Raw genomic sequence first — 20721 nt, forward strand, 5'->3', positions numbered from 1 at the left:
CTCCCCGGTTCAAGTAATTTCCTGCCTCAGTCTCCTGAGTAGCTGGGATTACGGGCACCCGCCACCAGGCCCAGCTAATTTTTGTATTTTTAGTAGAGACAGGGTTTCACTGTATTGGCCAGGCTGGTCTTGAACTCCTGATCTCATGATCCACCGGCCTCAGCGTCTCAAAGTGCTGGGATTACAAGCATGAGCCACTGCGCCTGGCCTATTTTCTTATTTATTTGTATTTTTAAAACTTTCTACAATGAGCAATTAATTATCTGTATTATAAAAAACACAAAATAGCTAAACAAAAACAACTAAAATATAATTAAAGACTATTACAAATAAAACATTTTATTTTTAAGAAGAAAGAACTGAGAAAATGATGTCTGTGTTTCAGGCCATAATACTGAGTCTCAGAGATGAAGGCCATAAGTGACCAAGTTCAGCCCAGAACCTGGCTTTCTGCTTTTCCATTGTTACCTCTCCTACACCTGTTGTCCTCATACAGGCCTTTAAAATAAATTCCTTTACTGTTTTGTTTCTTTTTTTCTTTTTTTTAATGGAGTCTCGCTCTGTTGCCCAGGCTTAAGTGCGGTGGCGGGAGCTCAGCTCACTGCAACCTCTGCTCCCGGGTTCAAGCGATTCTCCTACCTCAGTCTCCCGAGTGGCTGGGACTATAGGCGTGCACCACCACCCCTGGTTAATTTTTGTATTTTTAGTAGAGATGGGGTTTCACCATCTTGGCCAGGCTGGCCTCAAACTCCTGATCTCACGTGATCCATCCACCTCGGCCTCCCAAAGTGCCGGGATTACAGGCATGAGCCACTGCGCCCAGCCTCTTTACCATTCATTTAGTGGGGCTTGGGGATGGAGCAAACAAAAACAAAAACTGCGTATGTTCAGGCTGCCACCTTTACCTCAATGCCTACACTCCCCACGTGACAGATTAGTCCCAAATCCCATTTGGTCCGTCCCCAGTAGTTCAGCCTCTAGTCCTTCAACTTCATCTCACAAGAGCTCTCCTGCTCCTGGTCCTTCATTTGCCAAGGTTCTCATAACCACACAGGTGCTCCAGACATGGCCAGACCAGCTAGGGCATGAACGGGAGGTAATCCACAGGGCGGGCGACCATGCTGCTACAAATGGGCTGGCAATATTCAGTAAATGTTCACTCCGTACTAGGCACTGTAGAGATGGTCAGGGACTCCCCCCAGCCACACTTCTAACCCCTTTGGGAAAAGAAAACACACTCATGTGAAAAGTTAGATGCCAGTTAGGGTTTTTCCAAGTAGGATACACTTGCAAAATAAGCAATGGAAAGGAACGGAACATAGAAAATGTGACAAAACCGTCTCACAGGCATTACCTTTTAAAAAGCAGACTATTAAAATTGGGGATGACTATAGAAAACAAGTCAAAGAGAGAACAGAAAGAAAAGCCATACACCAACACATCAAGAGTGGTGATTGTCTTTGGGTGGTGAGAATGTGGGTGATTTTTTTTTCTACTTTTCTAAATTTTCCTTTTTTTTTTTTTTTTGACGGAGTTTCGCTCTTGTTGCCCAGGCTGGAGTGCAATGGCGCAATCTTGGCTCACTGCAACCTCCAACTTCCGGGTTCAAGTGATTCTCCTGCCTCAGCTTCCTGAGTAGCTGCGATTACAGGCATGCGCCACCATGCCCCGTTAATTTTGTATTTTTAGTAGAGATGGGGCTTCTTCATGTTGATCAGGCTGGTCTCGAACTCCCGACCTCAGGTGATCCACCCACCTTGGCCTCCCAAAGTGCTGGGATTACAGGGGTGAGATACCGTGCCCGGCCTTCCATTATTTTCTACAATAGATTTTTATCACTCTTATTTGTTTAGTTTTTAAAAGCACTATTATTATTTTTTTGTTTCAAAAGCAGTACAGGATCATTGCGAAAAACCCCAACAATTCAGATTTAAAATTTTTATTGTATAATGCAGAAAGTAGAGATCCTTTTAATTTATAATATATGTCTTGGGTTTTGTTTGTTTTTGAGATAGGGTCTTGCTCTGTTGCTCAGGCTGGAGTGCAGTGGCGCAATCTCAACTCACTGCAATCTCCATCTCCCGGGCACAAGTGATTCTCCCACCTCAGCCTTCAGAGTAGCTAGGATTACAGGTGTGCACCACCACACCTGGCTAATTTTTGTATTTTTTGTAGAGGCAGAGTTTTGCCATGTTGCCCAGGCTTGTCTCAAACTCATGGGCTCAAGTGATCCTCCTGCCTCAGCCTCCCAAAGTGCTGGGATTACAGGTGTGAGCCACCACACCAGGTGCAGTGAATCTTATAAGTGGCTATTGCCTTTGCTAGCATCTTAGAAACTTTGTCTTTGGGACTGTTACAAAATTTGGATGTGAGGTATACACCCACTGTGGTCTTGTTTCCCTGCACCCCGTCTGTTGCCTGGGTGGGCCAGAGAAGAGCTCTAGACTGCTGTGTGGTCTCCTATGGGAACTCTCTGTAGAGGAATGCTGGAGGCCCTCCTGCAGACGCACTCTTTCCTGTCCCTGCATCCTTCTAGGCAAAGCCAGTACTATTTATGGCCTATTTGGGTCTTGTGAGTCTAACGTCTGGTTGAGCCAAAGAAGACCCCCAGAGGGGGCACTGCATGAGATAATACCAATATCTTCCTCCCCAGGATGCGAGGTTTAAATGAGATAATATACACAGAGCTGCTGGCAGAGGACGTGACAAGTGTCAGCTCCCTTGTCTCCATCCCAGAAAAGGATACCTGGTTTTGGGGTCTTCTCGTTTTTTCCTTGGTGGAGAAAGGCCTGCTTCTGGCTTCCAGTCTGAACAGTCAAGCCCTTTCTCCTTCTTCTTTGCTTTTTCTCTTTCCTTTCCTTTTTCTCCTTTTGGGGGTCCAGGGGAGTCTGAAAGCAAAAGGGTGGCATTGTCCCTCAGCTAAGCTCTGTCTCAGCAGAACCCAGCATGACTTTAGTGGGCAGGGAGCAAAGGGCAGGGACGAGGACAGCTGCACACACACTCCCAACACACACGCAAACACATTTACACACAAATGCACATACAACAGAACCATGTGTACAAATATGCATTCTCACATGGGGACATAAATACATTGGCAAACACACCTCTGCACATATTCAGATAAATGCATGTATGTAGACATGTATTATATAGACAAATGCGTGAGAGCACAAACACATAAGGGTTGCATGTACACAAAACTCACAAGTCTACAAATCTTGTACTTATGTACACAAACATTGGCAGTCCCCCACTAGCTACCTCCCAGATCCAGAGGCCATCTGTCACTGATTAAGTCACTCAACAGACATACACTGAGTGCCGGCTATGAGTCAGGCCCAGTCCTGTCCCAAGTGCTAGAAGAAAAACAGGACTCAAGTCAACCTTGTCCTGTCTCACCTAGCAGCCGCTTCCAGTTTTTGATGAGGACTTTGGCCAAGGACACCACCTCCTTGTCTGAGCAGTGCTTGCGGACCCCATTAACAGCAACTCCAATCCTGGTTGTCTGCAAAGTGACAGGGTTAAGGCATGATCGGGGAATGGATACACAGGAATGGCTGCCCTCATTGGCAGGTCCTGCCCCAGCTCTACCACCACCTCCCCTTCCAACCTGTATCCCCAGAGTCCTAGCCCTGACTCCTGGCTGAGGTCAGAACCCCACTACTATAACTGAGGCCCTGCTCTGCACGAGGTCGAGGGCCCAGGGCTAAGCCTGACATGGAGGATACCTGTGGCTTTGGTGAAAGGCTGCACCTAGGGTTGGGGGCGGCACTTGGCTGACTGTCAGGACCCCTCCCATTCCCAACCCTCTAGTGTCTATTTTTTTGAGATGGAGTCTCGCTGTGTTGCCCAGGCTGGAGTGCAGTGGTACAATCTCAGTTCACTGCACTCAGTTCACTGCAGCTCCCAGGTTCAAGTGATTCTCGTGTCTCAGCCTCCCGAGTAGCTGGGGTTATAGGTGTCCGTCACCGTGCCCAGCTACTTTGTATATCTTTAGTATAAACGGGGTTTCACCATGCTGGCCAGGCTGGTCTTGAACTCCTGACCTTACGTGATCTGCCCTCCTCGGCCTCCCAAAGTGCTGGGATTACAGGCGAGAGCCACCGTGGCCAGCTCCCTCTAGTGTCTTTGAGCTCCAGTTTCAACTGAGACAGCAGCTCCAGCTATGCGACCTTGCATCTGTCTGTGCTCATTTTTCACCGCCAGGAGCTTTTGGTAAATTTGGGGACTTTAAGGGCCACACAGGGATTTTAAATGGGGGACTTTTCCCTCTCCCTGGATCATTGGCCTCCTGGATCCCACAGGCCCAGGGCCTTGGGAATTGGAGTATTCAAGAAAAGCAAACCAGTCTTGCTCCAAGGCCCAGAGGTCCCTGACACCTAGAAGGTACCCTCTCTGCCCCCAAGATGCCCCTGTGTCCCCCTCAGTCCCTCCCTGGGAGGTCTGCACCTCAAGATTCCCACCCCCGCGGCCTCCCCTCAGAAATTCCTCCCAGACTCCACCTTCCCCCATTGGGGGTCTTTCCCTCACCCACCAGCTCTCCTCCCAGGCACTGCCCCAAGGCTTCCCACCCCCACCCCACCTGTAGTAGCTGGATGGACATCTGGCAGCTGTGCAGCTTCTTCAGAAGGTCCAGGGCCCCTTCCTGTGGGAGACCACAAGGTGAGGACTGGGGCCCGGGTCCTGCCCGGGCTTCTCTGACTACTGTGTGGTCTTGGTACATGGAGGAGGAGAATACAGACACGTGGCCAAAGGACAGGCAAGGGGCAGAAGGAAGGAGAGAGACGAGAAACATTCTGTCCTAGACGATGCTCTAACTTCATCCCCCGCCACCTGCTGGGTTCAAACCCTCTGAGCCAGGCTCCTGACCTCCAGCCTTTGGTTCTGCTGTGCCTCTTCCCAGGAATGTCCTCCCCTTTCCCCATCTTTCCTCCAAAATGAATTCCTTCCTGGCTTATTGTTGCTCGTGTGCCTGGAGGGTCCTCCCCTTACCTCCCCACTGTGAACTTCGCAGGCTGAGGACCGGGGCCTTTTTAAAAAACAAAACAAAACAGCTTGGCCTGCACAGTGGCTCACACCTATAATTCCAGCACTTTGGCAGGCTGAGGTGGGTGGATCACTTGAGGCCAGGAGTTCAAGACCTGCCTGGCCAACATGGTGAAGCCCCATCTCTACTAAAATACAAAAATTAGCCAGGCGTGGTGGCGCATGCCCGTAACTCCAGTTACTCAGGAGGCTGAGGCAGGAAAATCGCTTGAGCCCGGGAGATGGAGGTTACAGTGAGCCAAGACGGCGCCACTGCACTCCAGCCCGGGTGACAGAGCGAGACTCCAACTCGAACAAAACAAAACAAAACAAAAAAACAGCTTTATTGAGGTATAATTGACATACAATAACTGCATATTTTACAGCGTAAAATTTGATGAGTTTCAACATACCTGTACAGCCATGGAATCCTCACCATAATCAAGATAAAAGCACAGCCACCAACCCCAAAAGCTTCTTCCTGTCCTCTTTCTAATCCATCCCTCCCCATCCCCAATCCTAAACAACCACAATTCTGCCTTCTGTTACTATGGGTGACCTTGTATCTTTAAGGATTTTATATAGAGTATGTAGGGCAAAACCCCTTTTTTATCTGGCTTATTTGGGCATAATTATTTCTGAGACTCATCCATGTTGTCTCGTGGATCAGTAGTTCATTTTTATTGCTGAGTGGTTTTCCACTGTATGTATTGTACCACAGTTTGTTTGTTTGTTTGTTTGTTTGGAGACAAGATCTCACCCTGTTGCCCAGGCTGGAGCGCAGTGGCACAATCACTGCAGCTTTGACTTGCCAGGCTCGAGTGATCCTCCCACCTCAGCCTCCCGAATAACTGGGACCACAGGTATGAACCACCACATCTGGCTAATTTTTTGTATTGTTTTGTAGAGATTGGGTTTTGCCATGTCACCCAAGCTGGTCTCAAACTTCTGGTCTCAAGTGACCCTCCTGCCTTGGCCTCCCCAAGTGCTGGGATTACAGGCGTGAGCCACCACGCTCAGTCTACCACAATGTTTTAAATTCATTCACTGGTTGATGGGACTTATGGATAGGTTCCAGTTTGGGGCTGCTAAAAATAAAGCTTCTAGGTACATTCATTTCAAGTCTTTGTGTGGACAGATACTTTGACTTCTCTCAGGTAAAGAGAACCGTTCTAATCTCTGAGACCTTAGGGCTCAGCAGAGAGCCCAGTGCTTCCTGAGTGGATGAACTTGTGCAGGATTAAGGCAGAAAGAAGGCGGGCGGGAGAAAAATAAGGTTTAGGTTTGAAAATCTGTGAGCTGCCAGGCCCTGGACACCCTCTGACCCATTTCAGCCTTCTCCTTTCCCCCAACCCCTTCCTAGAAGCCATACCTGCCTGCTGTCCTGAGATCAGTTCCCTGGGGAGCACCAGCTGACTGTGTCCTGTATGTTCCTATCCTTGGCCCACACTTCATGGTTCCAGCTGCCAATCCCTACCCTGCCAGGACCTGGACCATGTCCCAAGAGCTGCCCTCTGTCAGTCCTTAGCCTCCCTGAGAACTTGGGTTCGCGGTATGTTTTCAGAGGTGTGACCTGCAGATGTGTGTGCATGTGAACTTGGGGGTGCACAACTCCAAGTGTAACATTAATTAAAGGCTTGCTATGTACTGGGTACTCTTCTAAGTATTTTACCTGCATAATCTCATTTAAGTTTCACAATGACCCTATCGGGTGGGTCCTGCGTATTAGTCCCATTTTTACAGAATTATTATCCCATGTTCACCAAGGAGCAATCCAAGAAACAGAGAGGTTAAGTAATTTTCTCAAGGTCACATGCTTTATAAGGAGCCAAGCAGGGATTCAAACTCAGGCCTTTTGGGCTCTAACTACTATACAAATTGTGTTAGCGTAGGCATAGATCTGTCTACACATACACAATCATGGAATATCAACATGGGTAAGTGCAGTGGTGTGCTGGCCAACGTTTAACAAGCAGTTCTCAAGGGGGAAAAAAAAAAAAACAACCGACCTATAGTGTTTGCCAATTTCTGTGGTGTAAACACTCATCCCATGGCCAATTTCAAGCTACCGACATGCTGTCACTGAACTGAAGGAAGTTTTGGGAGGAGATGTACAGTACTATAGATGTACATTCTACAGCATTTCCACCGTACAGATAACAATAGAAGTAAATTACCTCTGACCATACATGACAGTAAAATGTAGTAAAATAATCAGGAAGTGATTATTTTGGAGGATTCATTACCTTTGTTTTTAATATAATTTATTTAATTGTAAGCAGATAATGTAATTTTTTAAAACAATTGCTGTGTTTAACCACCAGGTTGCAAAATTCCTGAAAATGCAACAATCAGCGTTAAGCCAGTTCCAGCTCCCCACTGGGTATATGCCTCGTGTGTCACGGTTGTATAACTGGGTCATATTGGAGGAGAACAGCCATGAGCCTGGATTGTAGCTGGGTTCACAAACCTTGTGCAAATGTTGCTGGGTGTATCTCTCTGAATACACGTATGGGTTCTGCAGCCAGCAGTATCTCTGGTCTAAGTGTGGAGCTGTGAATATGCAGCTCCAGGCACAGCTGTGTCTATTTGTCTTTGTGGGATGATGCCTGTGTTATAACATCTGAATGTACAAATGTGGCTGTTTGCTAGTCTGTGGCATTGCATGTCTGGGTATAGCTGTGCTGCGTGTGCACGTGTGTGGCTGTCTTTGTGTATCATTCTGTAACTCTAATGGTCAATGTGGGTCATATGGATCAGGATGCTTGTCATGTTGGTGTCAGTAGCCGTGTCTCATATGCAGTTAGGTTCAGTTGCTTGTTTAACTGCTGTGTTGTAGCCGCACATTATAGCTATGTGTGTGTGTGTGTGTAGCTGTGACCGTAGGCACTTTGTTGTATGTTTGAAGTTGCTTCTGTTAGTGCATGCTCAGAGGATGTGACAAAGCCCTAAGTGGCTGAGACTTCAGCAATTGGCAGTAACCCCCAGGCCTGAGCTGCAACGTGGAGGATCCGTCTTATTACAGGAAGTATGTCCTCCTCTGCCTAACCACCGCTGGGCGGGTCCACTTTCACTCCTAGAGCAGTCCCCACCTTTCTCGGCCAGACGCCCAGAGCTCCGTGCCCACCCAGATGCTGCCAAGAGTCCAGGCGCAGACGTGGCTGTAAACTGGCTCCACGCTGCAGGGACCCTGCGGCCAGACTTGCATCTTTTCTGGGGACAGCTCTGGGCACTTCCACAGGAATCCATCTCCAAAAGACACCATTTCCTCTTCCCACTTCACAGAAGAGGAAACTTGAGGCCCAGAGAGGGAAGGTTGAGTGGCTTTTGCCTAGGGTCATAAAAGGAGTGAGGGGGAGCCCATGGCAGGTTCCTTCATCTTCAGCCAGAGCTCTACCCCAAGCAGGCTGCTTGTCCCTGGGTCTCTAGGCGTCCCCACCCTACCCCTCTTACCCAGAGGCCCAGAATTTCTTTCCTGGCCCAAAATTGGGGGTCAGTAAGGAGCTGGGCTGGGATAACCTCTCTATTTGAAGTAGAATTTGGCTCAGAATCCCTGACTGGGCTCCGCCAACCCCAGCTGAGAAAATGCCCCCCATGACTTGAGGTTCAGTTGCACTGAGTGTTGTGGAGGAGTCTGGAATAGGGAGCGCGTAGAGGTTGGGAGTGTCGGGTGAGAAGCTCCCAGCACTCTGCAGGTTTGTGCTGTACCTTTTTGTGTTGGACCTGGCTGCCTAGAAGCAGATCTTGTTCACCAGCTCTTACCAAGCACCGGTCTGAGTCCTACTAAGGGGTTTACATCTCTGTCTCATCTCTCCAATCCTCATCGCTGCCAGCAGAGACAAGAATCCAGTGACATCCCTTCTCTAGAGGCACATAATCTCATCTCTTTCTTACAGATGGAGAAACTGAGGCTCTGGCCTTTATATAGACACCACCTCATGACTGCCCAGTGTCCATCCTGCCACTCCATGGTTCCAGCGACCCTTCCCTGGGCCTTGGCTACTCTTCCTGGCTCTAAAACTTCCCTTAGGGTCTCTTCCTTTCCCAGGCTCCTAGGTCCTGGCAGTGCAGGTGGCTGCAGCACATGGCTACCAATGGTGGGAGGAAGAGGACCCAGGGACAGGGCGGGGAGGTGGGATGGTCATGCTCACCAGGCTCCCTTTCTTCCCTCCCAGGGCGAGCCCAGGCCCTCCAGGACCCAAGGCCAAATTTGCTCTGGCCAGGCGACCAGTCGGCCGCCAACCCCAGGCAAAGATCACGGGGAAGATCAAACATTAACTTCCAGTTGGATCTGCGCTCTGGCCAGGACCCTCCGGTAGGGCTGTCAGCCCTGCTCCCAACCTCCCGCCGAGCCCGCTCCTCCCTCCGCCCTCGCCCTTGCTGCACAGGCCTCCAGCCCGGCCCCCTTCCCCCGCCCCGCGGGCCCCCGCACCTGTTCGGCCCCCGCCCGTCCGGGCCGCACCCCAAGGCCAAGGAAAGGGAAAGTTACCAAAAGAACCGCTCCTGACGCCCCAAGCTGTGGGGTCGCACGATCCACGGCCTCTTACTTCTCTCCCGCAGACCCACTCCGGGGTGCAGGGATGCAGCTCAGTACCCCCGTCAGTCCAAGTTTCTCTGCCACTTCTCGGGCCACCAGGATTTGCCCCCAGCCCCGCCCCCGCCATCGCCGCCACTCCCCGAGCTTTGCAAACGCCAAGTCCTGGGACTCCCAAAGTCCTTTCCCACGTCCAGCTCTCTTCGCCCGCTTTCCTGGGCCCCGCATTAGCTGCCCAGGGTGAACCCTACACGTCCAAAGGGACGTGCACAAGTCGCGCCTCTGGGACCCGCAAGATCCCCCTGGCGTCCTGGGCCACCTACACACCCACCTCGAGGTGCTCAGCAAGGGTCCCTAAGGGGCCTTGGGCCCTGCACCAGCCGCTCCTCCCTCGGGTCCTGGAGTCCCGTACGCGCCCCGCCAGTACGTCCCCACCCCGGAATCCGGGGCTCGCCTGCGCCTCCCGGGGGGCGGGGGCCGTGGCCCAAACTCTGCAGCCTCACCGTGTTCTTCCTGGCCACCATCTTCTCCAGCTTTTTGGCGATCCTCAGCAGCTCCTCTTCCTGGCCCATGTTGGCCCGCGACGCCTGGCGGGGCGAGGGGCGCAGGGGCAGCAGTCGGGCCTCGGGGGCAGGAGGCGCGAAGGTGGAGGGCGCGCAACCCGAGCGGGCCCCAAACACACACGACACACACGCCCGGCGGGGGCGGGGCTCTCCCCACCCCCACCCCCCACCGCCCGCCTTCCAACTGTGCGGGGGAGGGGTGGCGGGCACTAAATATAGACTTCAAGGACTTGCCAGGGCACTGATTGCCCGCGCCGGCCGGTCGGGCCTCAGGGGAGGAACGAGGCTGAGAGGGGGGACCCTCCGAAGGGAGATTTGGGAAGGAGGGTTCTCTGGCAAGTTGGGAGGCTGTGACCTGGCCACAGGCGGCGGTCGCGGGGGCGCCCGAGGGTGTCCCAGGGGCCCCGGGAAGCGTTCTGGGCTCCTGGGTCTCTGCACCGTTGCATCTCAAAACGGGAGGACTCAGTTCCGCGCCTATGCCCAAGTGGAGGCAACTGGGTGCGCTCGAATCGTGTGTGGTGTGTGTGTGTGTGTGTGTGTGTGTAGATCACTAAATCCAGCTCTGCTTTAACCTGCACTCACTCCATCCTGCGCACGGCCTGTGCATGCCACGTGTATCCAGGCTCCTGTTTGCCTCTGTCTACCTAAAACTTAGTTTGCTGGCTATTTTGTTAGTAAGGCTTTGCATTTTGAACAAGCTCCTAGGTGCTGGGGTTGCTGCTGGTCCCAGAACTACACTCTTGAGTAGTGAGAGCTTGTGGGGGAGATTATTTTTATTTTTTTGAGACAGGGTCTCCCTCTGTTGCTGAGGCCAGAGTGCAGTGGAGCAATCAAGCTCACTGCCTCGACCTCCCCGGCGCAAGTGATCCTTTCTGCCTCAGCCTCCTGAGTAGCAAGGACTACAGGCGGGAGTCATATATCATGCCCAGCTAATTTTTTAAATTTTTTTGTAAAGAGTGAGTCTTGCTATGTTGCCCAGGCTGGTCTGGAACTCCTGGTCTCAAGGGATCCTCCTGCCTCAGCCTCCCAAAGCTGTGATTACAGACAAGATTCATTCTTACGTGCACCAAATTTTGAGAAATACTGATCCAGGTGCAAGGCTGCCAGGTCAGGCCAGTGCCCCCTCAGTGGGGTTGGGTTTAGAAGGGTCATCTTGGTGGAGTGGTGGAAACACAACTGTGTCTACCTTCCCCAGCCATGCACAGATCTGCCTTCCCATGGAATGATCTCCAGTGATCTCCAAGTATCTCCCACAGATCCAGTTCTCTTGCTAAATGAGTTTAATGGACAGAAAATGATCTTCCTGTGACGGGAGTGGGGCTCAGGAACCTGGAGGGAAGGCATGAAAAGTGGTCCACAGGGTGTGCAGGTTGCAACTGTGGGAGCTGGGGTTGGGGTGTCAAGTGAAATCTCCCCATTTTCCTGACCGAACGCCATTTCAGCTTGGGTCGCAGAGGCAGCTTGGTGTGAACACCTATCTTCTAATTGCTTTGTGACTGGGATCAAGGTAGGACAGAGTGGGTTTTTTCATCCATTCAACAAATACATATTGAGTGTCCAAGCAATGAACAAGACAGAACTGGTCCCAGAAAGCTTGAGACTCAGTCTATGGGCAAGAGAAACCTTAAACAAAAACAGACATGGTCAATTAATGTATTTATCATAGCTGGGGTGAAGGGCAGGAAGCAGTGAAGGACCTTAAGGACACATTTGAGGAGACCTGCACTATTTAGGGTGTCATCTTCTCTGAAGAAACGAAGTTTAAACTTTGGGCTGAAGCACACAGCGGCCATGGAGGGGAGGAGGAAGAGTGTTCACGGAAGAAAGGAAGAGGCATTCAACATATATTTATGGAGCACCTAATATGTGCCAGGCATTTCTTGTTCTGCATACCCAGAGAGGAACAAAACAGTCCTCTTCTCTTGGAGTGAGTTCCAAATGTGCAAAGCTTAGGGATGGGAGGGTGCCTGGCCTGCCTGACAGTGTTGGAGGAACTGAAAATTTGGCGTGGCTGCAGCACAGAGGTGAGGAGTGTGGGGGAGAGGCAGTGGGTGGGACCTGAGCATGCAGAGCTGCCAGTCACATTTGGGAGGTTAGACTCTAATGGTTTGGGATTTTGTGAGGCCTTTTGGCCAATCCCAGCCAAGCCCTTCTGGATTGAAGCGATTCAACCTCAGCAGCCTGAGGCTACTTAGGATTGCCTTAAAAAAAAAAAAAAAAAAAAAGGCCAGGAGTGGTGACTCATGCCTGTAATCCTAGCACTTTGGGAGGCCAAGGCAGGAGGACTGCTTGAAGCCAGGAGTTCAAGACTAGTCTGGGAAACAGAGAGAGACCTCGTCTCTACAAATTATTTTAAAAAGCCAGGCATGGTGGCATGGGCCTATAGTCCCAGCTACTCAGAAGGCTGAAGGAGGAAGACTGCTTGAGCCCAGGAGTTCAAGGTTACAGTGAGCTCTGATTGTACCACTGTACTCCAGTGTGGGAGACAGAGCCATAAAAAAAAAAAAAAAAGAAAAAGAAAAGAAAAGAAAAGAAAAAGAAAAAAAAAAGAATTTTTCTCAAACTTCTACCCAGTCCCCACCCTAAGCTGTGTGACCTGAGCATGGTGCACTGCCGGTCACCTAGAACATCCACGTATGAAGGACCCTAAGAAAACATGGAGTCCAACCTCTTTATTGTATAGATGGGAAGACTGAGGCCTAAAGAGGGTGATGATCCTCTCAGGGTTGGACCCTGTTGATATCATCATATCCCCTCTGCCTACTTATCCACCCTGCAGGTCACTGGAAGATAATTCCTGGACACACCTTGGACAGCTCCCCACATTTCTCTGATTAGGAGCTTTGGGGTGATAGGAAATTGATGCCCTCAGAAAGGATACCCCCAACCAGCAAGAAACCGGAGTTGGTGGAAAACATCCAGTTTCTTTACTCTCAATGGGACAATGCGAAGGCATGTTGTAGTCAATACTGTTTCTCACAGGTCCTCAACAAGAGTTAGAGACAGAGACTCGCTCTGTTGCTCAGGCTGGAGTGCAGTAGCGCCATCATGGCTCACTGCAGCCTTGAACTCCTGGGCTCAAGCAATTCTCCCACCCGAATAGCTGGACTATAGGTTCTCACCACCACACCCAGCTCTTTATTGCTCTTTGACTTTCTGTTTCACTTCTCTATTCCCTCATTATGCTTCCTGGGATCATTTCACAGATAAGCTACTTGCTCCCAAATCCTTGTCTCAGGAGCAATCAGCAGAGACAGTGGCAGAGGACCACGGGAGAGCTAGAATTTCAGGTCTCCAGACTCCCAGTCCAGTGTTCTTTCCAGGGTTTCTCAACCTTGGCATTATTAACATTTTGGACTGAATACTGCATTGCTATGGAGGGTTGACCTGTGCACCATAGGATGATTAGGAGCATCCCTGACCTTTGTCCACTAAATGCCACTAGCACCCTCCAGTTGGGAACAGTCAAAACTGTTTTCTGCTTTATCAGAAGTTCCCTGGGGCAAAACACTGTGGTTGCAAACCACTATTCCACATCAGGCCATCTCCCTTGCCAGGTCCAGAGAAAGAATTTCTTTTTTTTTTTTTTTTTTTTGAGACGGAGTCTCGCTCTGCCGCCCAGGCTGGAGTGCAGTGGCCGGATCTCAGCTCACTGCAAGCTCCGCCTCCCGGGTTCACGCCATTCTCCTGCCTCAGCCTCCCGAGTAGCTGGGACTACAGGCGCCCGCCACTGCGCCTGGCTAGTTTTTTGTATTTTTTAGTAGAGACGGGGTTTCACCGTGTTAGCCAGGATGGTCTTGATCTCCTGACCTTGTGATCCGCCCGTCTCGGCCTCCCAAAGTGCTGGGATTACAGGCTTGAGCCACCGCGCCCGGCCTCAGAGAAAGAATTTCAAGCCCCAAGATTCCGTTCCCCTCCCTGTTGCTCTTTAGATCACATAAATGAAACCACTGGAAACTGACCCCCCAATCCTTTATTAGAGATGAGTGAAATAACAAATCTGAGATGAATGAAACCAGACACTGGGGGCTCAAAAGACAACCCTGGTCCTGTGGGAACCACAGACTGGTCAGGTCTCCAGGGGAAACAGCACAGCCTCCATAGCCAGGCAGCAGTGTTGGCCATTGGTGCTCTCTGGTCTCCCCTGCTTGGCTTGGCCCGTTCCTGCCAGCGCGCAGCACCCAGCAACTGGCAAGTTGAGATGTTAGCAGCTGATGATGGCTTAGGTGTATCTGCTTTCTCATTGGGGCTGAGTAATGATAGAATTTCTAGTGCTGCAAAGCAGAACCCTTAAGTCTCTGCCCTCCCATTTCTATTACTCTCCCTTATTTCTTTGCCTCTCCATTCCCTCAGACTAAAAGGCTCCTGAGTTGACCAAGAGAAAGAGAAGAGAAGTGGGCATCCATCAACCCAGACCATTTCTTTCCTTCCTGCTAAATCAAGGACACAGGCAAATGTGGGTGCATTCGACTCTACTACTTGGCTGGGGAATGTAGGAGAGTGCCTAGGGAAGGCTGTGCTGTCCCTCAAAAGGGGTGACATTCAGAATATTTTTATTTAACAGCCAGTATAGCATGCATGTTGACAGCCAGAATGGATGTGGTCTATAGACAACTGCAATGGTCACACAGGTATAAACCCGCTGAGTCCAGAGTCATGCCCTGGAATCTGACCCTGCCTATTCCCAAGCCCAACCCTTAAGACCAGCTTTCCACCAAAGGACCACCCCTGCAGGGCCCCTGTCTTACTCGTGTGGCATCTGAAGTGACTAACACAGGTCCAGACATAGAGCTGGAATTTAGTAAAGGAATACTAGACTAATAAACGGCTGGTTGAGAAGACAGTCCCTACTTGGCAGGGTCCCTGATCTGGAAGTCAGTGATGGAGGGCTCTCCTGCCCTTGTGAAGCCCCCAGACAGATGGGGGAAATAGAGTCTCGATCTGATGAGGGACTGAGAGTTCTGTAACTGAAGCCAGCTCAGGAGCACTCAGATCCAGCCACAGGGCTCCCAGGCCCCTAGTGGGTAATGAGATAGAAAAGAACTGCCATCAGCCCTAACAGGGAAAGGCCATGTGTCCTTGGTAGGGACATGGCCCATGGCAGGAAGAAGGCCAGTCACAGAGGTACAAGTGACAGAGAGAGTGAGATCCAAGAGAACAAACGTCTCAGCTCCCCAGTTTTGTGAGCGCTGAACGTTGGGGCCCAGAATGGGACATGAGGGGGCCAGCAAGGAGCTAGTCTTGCAAAAGTTGCACAGAACTTGCTGGGAGACTCCCAGTCCTTGAGCCATCTCCTTCAGTGACGCCAACCTGCAGAAAGAAGGATGAAACTGACACTTTCAAAGCACCTGTAACACACCAGGTGTTCACCTCACTCAGTTTCACATCTGTCCTATTGTGGATAGATTATTCTCACTTTACAAAGAAACTGAGGCTTGATGAAGTGAAGCCACTTGTCCAAAGTCTCCTTACTCTAAAGCTCAAGCTCCTGCTATCATACACACCACAATCACAGGCATCAATTAAATGCCATCTGATGGATACTTGGTTTTCAGGGCAATAGTGGAACCAGGATGTGGACATAGATTTGTGTCTCGTGCCTAACTCTGGTGGATTAAAGATGATGATTCCCCGGACAGAACCAGCTTCTGCCCCTGCCATTCTGACTCCCAACATAACCAATGCCATTCTGAGGAATTCCCAGAGGAACAAGGGACAGAAGAGGCTTCCTTCCCAACACAACTGGCTCTGATCTGTGCCCACTCCTAGGTTCAATTAATATATGCCATTGTTGGAGACTTGGTGATTCAGCAGGGAGAAGCTGCATTAAGGATGACAGCTCTTGCCCTGTCCCTGTCACATCCCTCTATGCCTGGGATCTGAAAGTCCCTGTGGATTCCAGGAGACTAATGAACAAGGGGAAAGTTAGGCAAACAAGGGCTGGTACACGGCCACCTAATCCTGCCTCTCCTGCAGGGAAGTGATGCCTTCTCTGAGCAACTGGCCTGGCTAACACAACTTCCCTCATCCTCCCCCGGGGAAAAGCCAGAGCTTGGGCCTCATCACCACCGCCATCCGTCAAGGCCTGGGTTCTCCTCAGCTTCACCCAGCCCTGGGCTAGAGCAGGGAAAGAGGAGCACCAGGACAGGGACTGGCCAAACCGCGGCCACCTAGGCACCAGGACAGGGACTGGTCAAACCGCATCTGACTGGGCACCAGCACAAGAACTGGCCAAACCTTGCCCACCGGACACCAGGACAGGGACTGGTCAAACCGTGGCCACCTGGGTACCAGGAGAGGGACTGGCCAAACCGTGGCCGCCTGGGCACCAGGAGAGGGACTGGCCAAACCGTGGCCACCTGGGCACTAGGACAGGGACTGTCCAAACTGTGGCTGCCTGGGTCCATTTGTACCCCAATCATGGGGAGGTCTCCCACCCCAATACACTTACTCTTGACTAACTCTGCCTCTCAGGCACCCTGCCACCGCCCCTCGAACCATGGTCCCAGAGTTCCTACCGGCATGTTCCTTCTGGGCAGAGGCTGCCTGGCTGAGGGACCATCTTCCGGGCTCCGCGCTCCCCGCCGATAGGAGCGAGTGCTCTCAGAGCTGGAAGGCAGGGAAAGGCCAATGTGACCCTTGTGTCCAGAGAGCCCCTCAGAGTGGGGAGAAAGGGCTCAGGAACAGAGTCTGTCTGGGGGCTTAGGATGGGTGGGTAGAGTCCACAAGGTCCCCAGACCAGGTCCATCACAGGCCCAAGAAGGCTGGAACTGACCTCCAGAAGACTCTGTGGATATCCCCGGTCTACTTCTCCCCAAACTCCAGACTGAATAGGTTTGCAAGTAAGGGAGAAGACTGGATCCTGGGTTGGAGGTGGGGACAGAGTGAAGAGCCCACTGAGAGCCTCTAGAATAAGCCACACAGAGGGCTAAGCCTCCTTTACTCCAACATCAGCAGGCAGGATCCCTGGCTCCTCCTCAGCTCTCCATGCAGGATTTGGGAGCAAGTGTGTGAAGGGGGAAGGGGTCCCAGGGTCCAACATTTCTGCATAAGTGATGGACCCAGAGATGGAGTATGACCCAGGCAGGTACTGTTTAGAGGTGTGGAAATCAATGGATGCTCGGAGAAGTCAGGGGATTTGCCCTGGTCACAGAGCTGAGCCCTCACCAACCTGAACCTGACGGGGAGGTACATCTCCAAAGGGGTGGTCCCGGATGTCAGGCTCGGTCTGGAGGTGCCTGGGGGTTCCCGGAGGCCCTCTTCAGAGTTGGGTGGGGCTTGGCTGGGACCCCCAGGTTCCACGGGGCTCATGAGGCTGGAGGAGGAGGCTGGACTGCCCAGGTTCTCAGGGGTCTCAGGGGCCTCTGAACTCAGGCTGGAGACTTCAGAATGATCTGGAATCAGAAATGACAAAGCTTTTCTTTATCAGTTGCTCTGTGCCCAACCTCAAAGCAGTCTCTGGCCTCTAGGATCTTTTTTCTTTTTCTTTTTTTTTTTTTTTGAGACAGAGTCTCACTCTGTCACCCAGGCTGGAGTGCAGTGGCATGATCTTGGCTCACTGCAACCTCCGCCTCCTAGGTTCAAGAGATTCTCCTGCCTCAGCCTCCACAGTAGTTGGGATTACAGGTGCATGCCACCATGCCTGGTTAATTTTTGCATTTTTAGTAGAGATGGGGTTTCACCATGTTGGCCAGGCTGGTCTCAAAATCCTTACCTGAGTTGATCCGCCTGTCTCAGCCTCCCAAAGTGCTGGGATTACAGGTGTGAGCCACCGCGTCTGGGCTAGGATCTCTTCTGGTTCTCTGCCAATAGTCCATTCCCCATCTACCTGTCCAGTATTCTTCAACTGATGAAGCCTTTGTTCACGGTGGCCAGGACCATGCTGACTCACTTTTTTGCTTGTGCTCACACCCCATCCCAGTTTGGATTCTCCTGCCCATCCCTCAGGTTCACTCAGATGCTATCCCCACCAGGAAGCCTTCCTAAACCAACCCCCAGTCCCAGCAGGACATGCTCCCTCCCCAACCGCCCTGACCTCCCAGAACAAGTCTGTTCCTTCATTCAACTAATAGTTCTTGAGAACAGCCAGGCTCTGCACTAGGCGCTGGAAAAACAGTATTCAACAAAACACTCGAAGTCCTTGTCCTTTTGGGATTCACATTCTATATCACACTGTGCCTTGTATTATAATGAATTGCATTCCAGTTTTTATCTCCCCTACTAGACTGTGTCTTGGTAGCCCTCAAAGGACTCAGGATGAAGGAGATGCTCAATAAACTCTTTTCTCTCTTGTTAAGTGGAGCATTGAGGAATTTGGAATAAGATGGGCTGATATTTGAATCCTACATCAGAGACTTATTACCTGTGAGATCTTAAGCTTGTGACTTAACACCTCTGTTCTTTTATCTGTAAGGGGAAGATGAGAACCCCTATCTGGGAGGTCATCATAAGGATGCTATGGACTAACATACGCACTCAGCTCAGTGCCCCGGCATATACAGGCCCTCTGTGAATGGCATGGTGAGCATTTATCTGGGCATCCAACTGTACCTCCACTGGCACGTCTTGCACACCCTTGGACCACGGTCCGAGAAGAGTTTTTGACTGGCAAGGGTGGGGGACAGTCCTCACTCTCGCCCTGAGGGGTGGCTGCTCCCAGGCTGGTGACAGTCTCATAGGTCTTGTTGCTGATGTCCAGCCTTCCACTGGCCCAGTGGGCCTGGACCGGGAGCTTCAGCAAGCAGCGCTGCCAGGGCAAAAGAGTGAGGATGAGGGCAGCCTGGTTCCTCTGGTGTAGCCCTGTCCCCCCACCTCACCGCCCCCACCAACACACACCCAGCCCAATCTGGCTCTTTCCTTCTGCCATCCAGAGGTCTGAGGGACAGGGCTGGGACCCACCTTCTCTTCCTCATCCTCCTCACTGTCAAAGCCAGGCTCTGTGGAAATTACCCAGGAGTAGTCCACATGTAGAGGGAAGGCAAGGGTCCCCGCCTGAGCCTGCTCCAGCTGCCAAACACAAAGGCTTGGCAGTTCAGAGGGTTGGGGGCTCAGCAGGGAGAGAGAAAGGGTCAGGGGCCCCTTGCCTCCCCGAGACCTCACCAGCTCCTCACACTCCTTGTGGTGCTTCTTCCTGGCTACGTCCAGAGCTGTCTCGCCTGCTTCATTTACTGTGAGGGGGGAAAGTCAGGGGTCATGGTCATGGTCATGGTCATGGTCAAAGAAACATTACAGTTTAGAGATGAGGACGGGCCTCTGTAATCAGAATGTCTGGGTTTGAATCCTGGCTCTGCCATGTTCTGGCTATGTGACCACAGGGCACGTTATATAACCTTTTGGGACAAAATTGTTTATGATGAGTACTTGGAACTACCTGATGAAGTGGTTATGAGGATTCGTTTAATTAACACATGTAAAGCACTTGCCCCATTGCCAGGCATATGTTACACAATAAATATTAGCTATTACAATCATTCTCATTCAGATCCAGCTAATATTTATTTGCCTAAGTACTTCCAGAAATATTTTCTTTTCTCTTTAGCAGTCCTGCTAGGTCAGTGGTATTATTCCCATTTTACAGATGAGGAAGCTGAAATTCAAGAGATGAATGACAAACCCCTAAGATCACAGATGTGGTCAGAAGTAAGCCAGGATTAGAGCCCGAGACCATCGGAAGTCCACACAAGGGGCAGTCAGGAATAGGAGTCTGACGGAGGAGGTATTCAAACCCCACCTGTGCCAACCAAAGCTCTCCCCTTCAGCAGCAGCTTGAGGCAGTCGGGCTGGTTGTAGAGTGCTGCGTAGTGCAGAGCCGTGTTCCCGTCAGCAGCCTTGGCATCCAGGTGACCACTGGGGAGAGGAGGGTTCAGGGAGAAAGGAAGGGGAACAGATCAATGAAGGGATCAAAGTCAGGGGAAAAAGTGGGAGGGGAAAGGAGGGAAGACAGTGGGAGAACAGGAAGGAAAGGAGCAGGAGTGTGAGGAGCCAGAGAGACAGGCAGGGAGGCTCTCACCCATTCTGGATGATGAAATCCACCAGAGGCAGGGAGGCCTGGCTGGCAACTTTGACAGCCAAGTGCAGGGCGAGCTCTTCAGGTGCCTGAAAACACATCCACTCCTGAGTTTCCCCCTAGTGCACCTGCCTCCAACCCAGTATTTCCCTCTTGCACTCTTGCTACCCTCTTATCCTCCCATAGGAAGCTGCCAGAACCCTGGAGAGATGAGACTGCAAGGGCAGAGCCTCATGTTTGGCAGGAAGGTGAAGGGCCATTCTCTCAATGTTCCCTTTCATGGCTCTTCCTCCTCTGCCCCCAACAGGTGTTACCCAAACTTCTTTCTCGGCTCTGGGCTCCTCTCCCTGATTGTACTTCCCCACCAAGACCTCAGCAACCTCACGTTTTCAACTATCACACACGTATAGGCTGTTCCAAATTCTTACCTCACCTAAGTGCTGCACTGCTCATTGGATAGCCCACCAAGATATCAGACAGACAGTTCAAAGATACCCGTTTTTAGTTTTTCTGAGATAGGGTCTCGCTTTGTCACCCAAGCTGGAGGGCAGTGGCGCAGTCACAGCTCTCTGTAGCCTCAACCTCCTGGG

General features: G+C 51.3%; 2 protein-coding genes across 4 annotated transcripts in view; both read right to left on the reverse strand.

The window, feature by feature from the left end:
* Nucleotides 1–10274, reverse strand: part of TCEA3 (transcription elongation factor A3) — a 33765-nt gene extending 23491 nt beyond the window's left edge. Inside the window, exons 1-4 of the mRNA XM_025384914.1 lie at nt 10066–10274; nt 4586–4648; nt 3403–3508; nt 2747–2888 (exon numbers count right to left, since the gene is read on the reverse strand). Coding sequence (XP_025240699.1) covers nt 2747–2888; nt 3403–3508; nt 4586–4648; nt 10066–10134 — 380 coding nt within the window. The 5' untranslated portion in view covers nt 10135–10274. The remainder of the gene's footprint in view (nt 1–2746; nt 2889–3402; nt 3509–4585; nt 4649–10065) is intronic.
* Nucleotides 10275–14080: 3806 nt separating this feature from the next.
* ASAP3 (ArfGAP with SH3 domain, ankyrin repeat and PH domain 3) overlaps nt 14081–20721 on the reverse strand; it is a 56705-nt gene continuing 50064 nt past the window's right edge. For 2 of the 3 annotated variants that reach the window (XM_025354047.1, XM_025354039.1), the window contains 8 exons: nt 20135–20220; nt 19856–19971; nt 19225–19292; nt 19024–19131; nt 18676–18871; nt 17297–17519; nt 16644–16734; nt 14081–15435 (listed from right to left, as the gene is read on the reverse strand). In XM_025354047.1, the coding sequence (XP_025209832.1) occupies nt 15361–15435; nt 16644–16734; nt 17297–17519; nt 18676–18871; nt 19024–19131; nt 19225–19292; nt 19856–19971; nt 20135–20220 (963 nt within the window). In that variant the 3' untranslated portion in view covers nt 14081–15360. Of the gene's footprint in view, nt 15436–16643; nt 16735–17296; nt 17520–18675; nt 18872–18960; nt 19132–19224; nt 19293–19855; nt 19972–20134; nt 20221–20721 lie in introns of all 3 variants that reach the window. The other variant, XM_025354055.1, reaches the window with a different exon arrangement.

Source organism: Theropithecus gelada, chromosome 1, assembly GCF_003255815.1.
Source record: "Theropithecus gelada isolate Dixy chromosome 1, Tgel_1.0, whole genome shotgun sequence".
Lineage (NCBI taxonomy): Eukaryota > Metazoa > Chordata > Mammalia > Primates > Cercopithecidae > Theropithecus > Theropithecus gelada.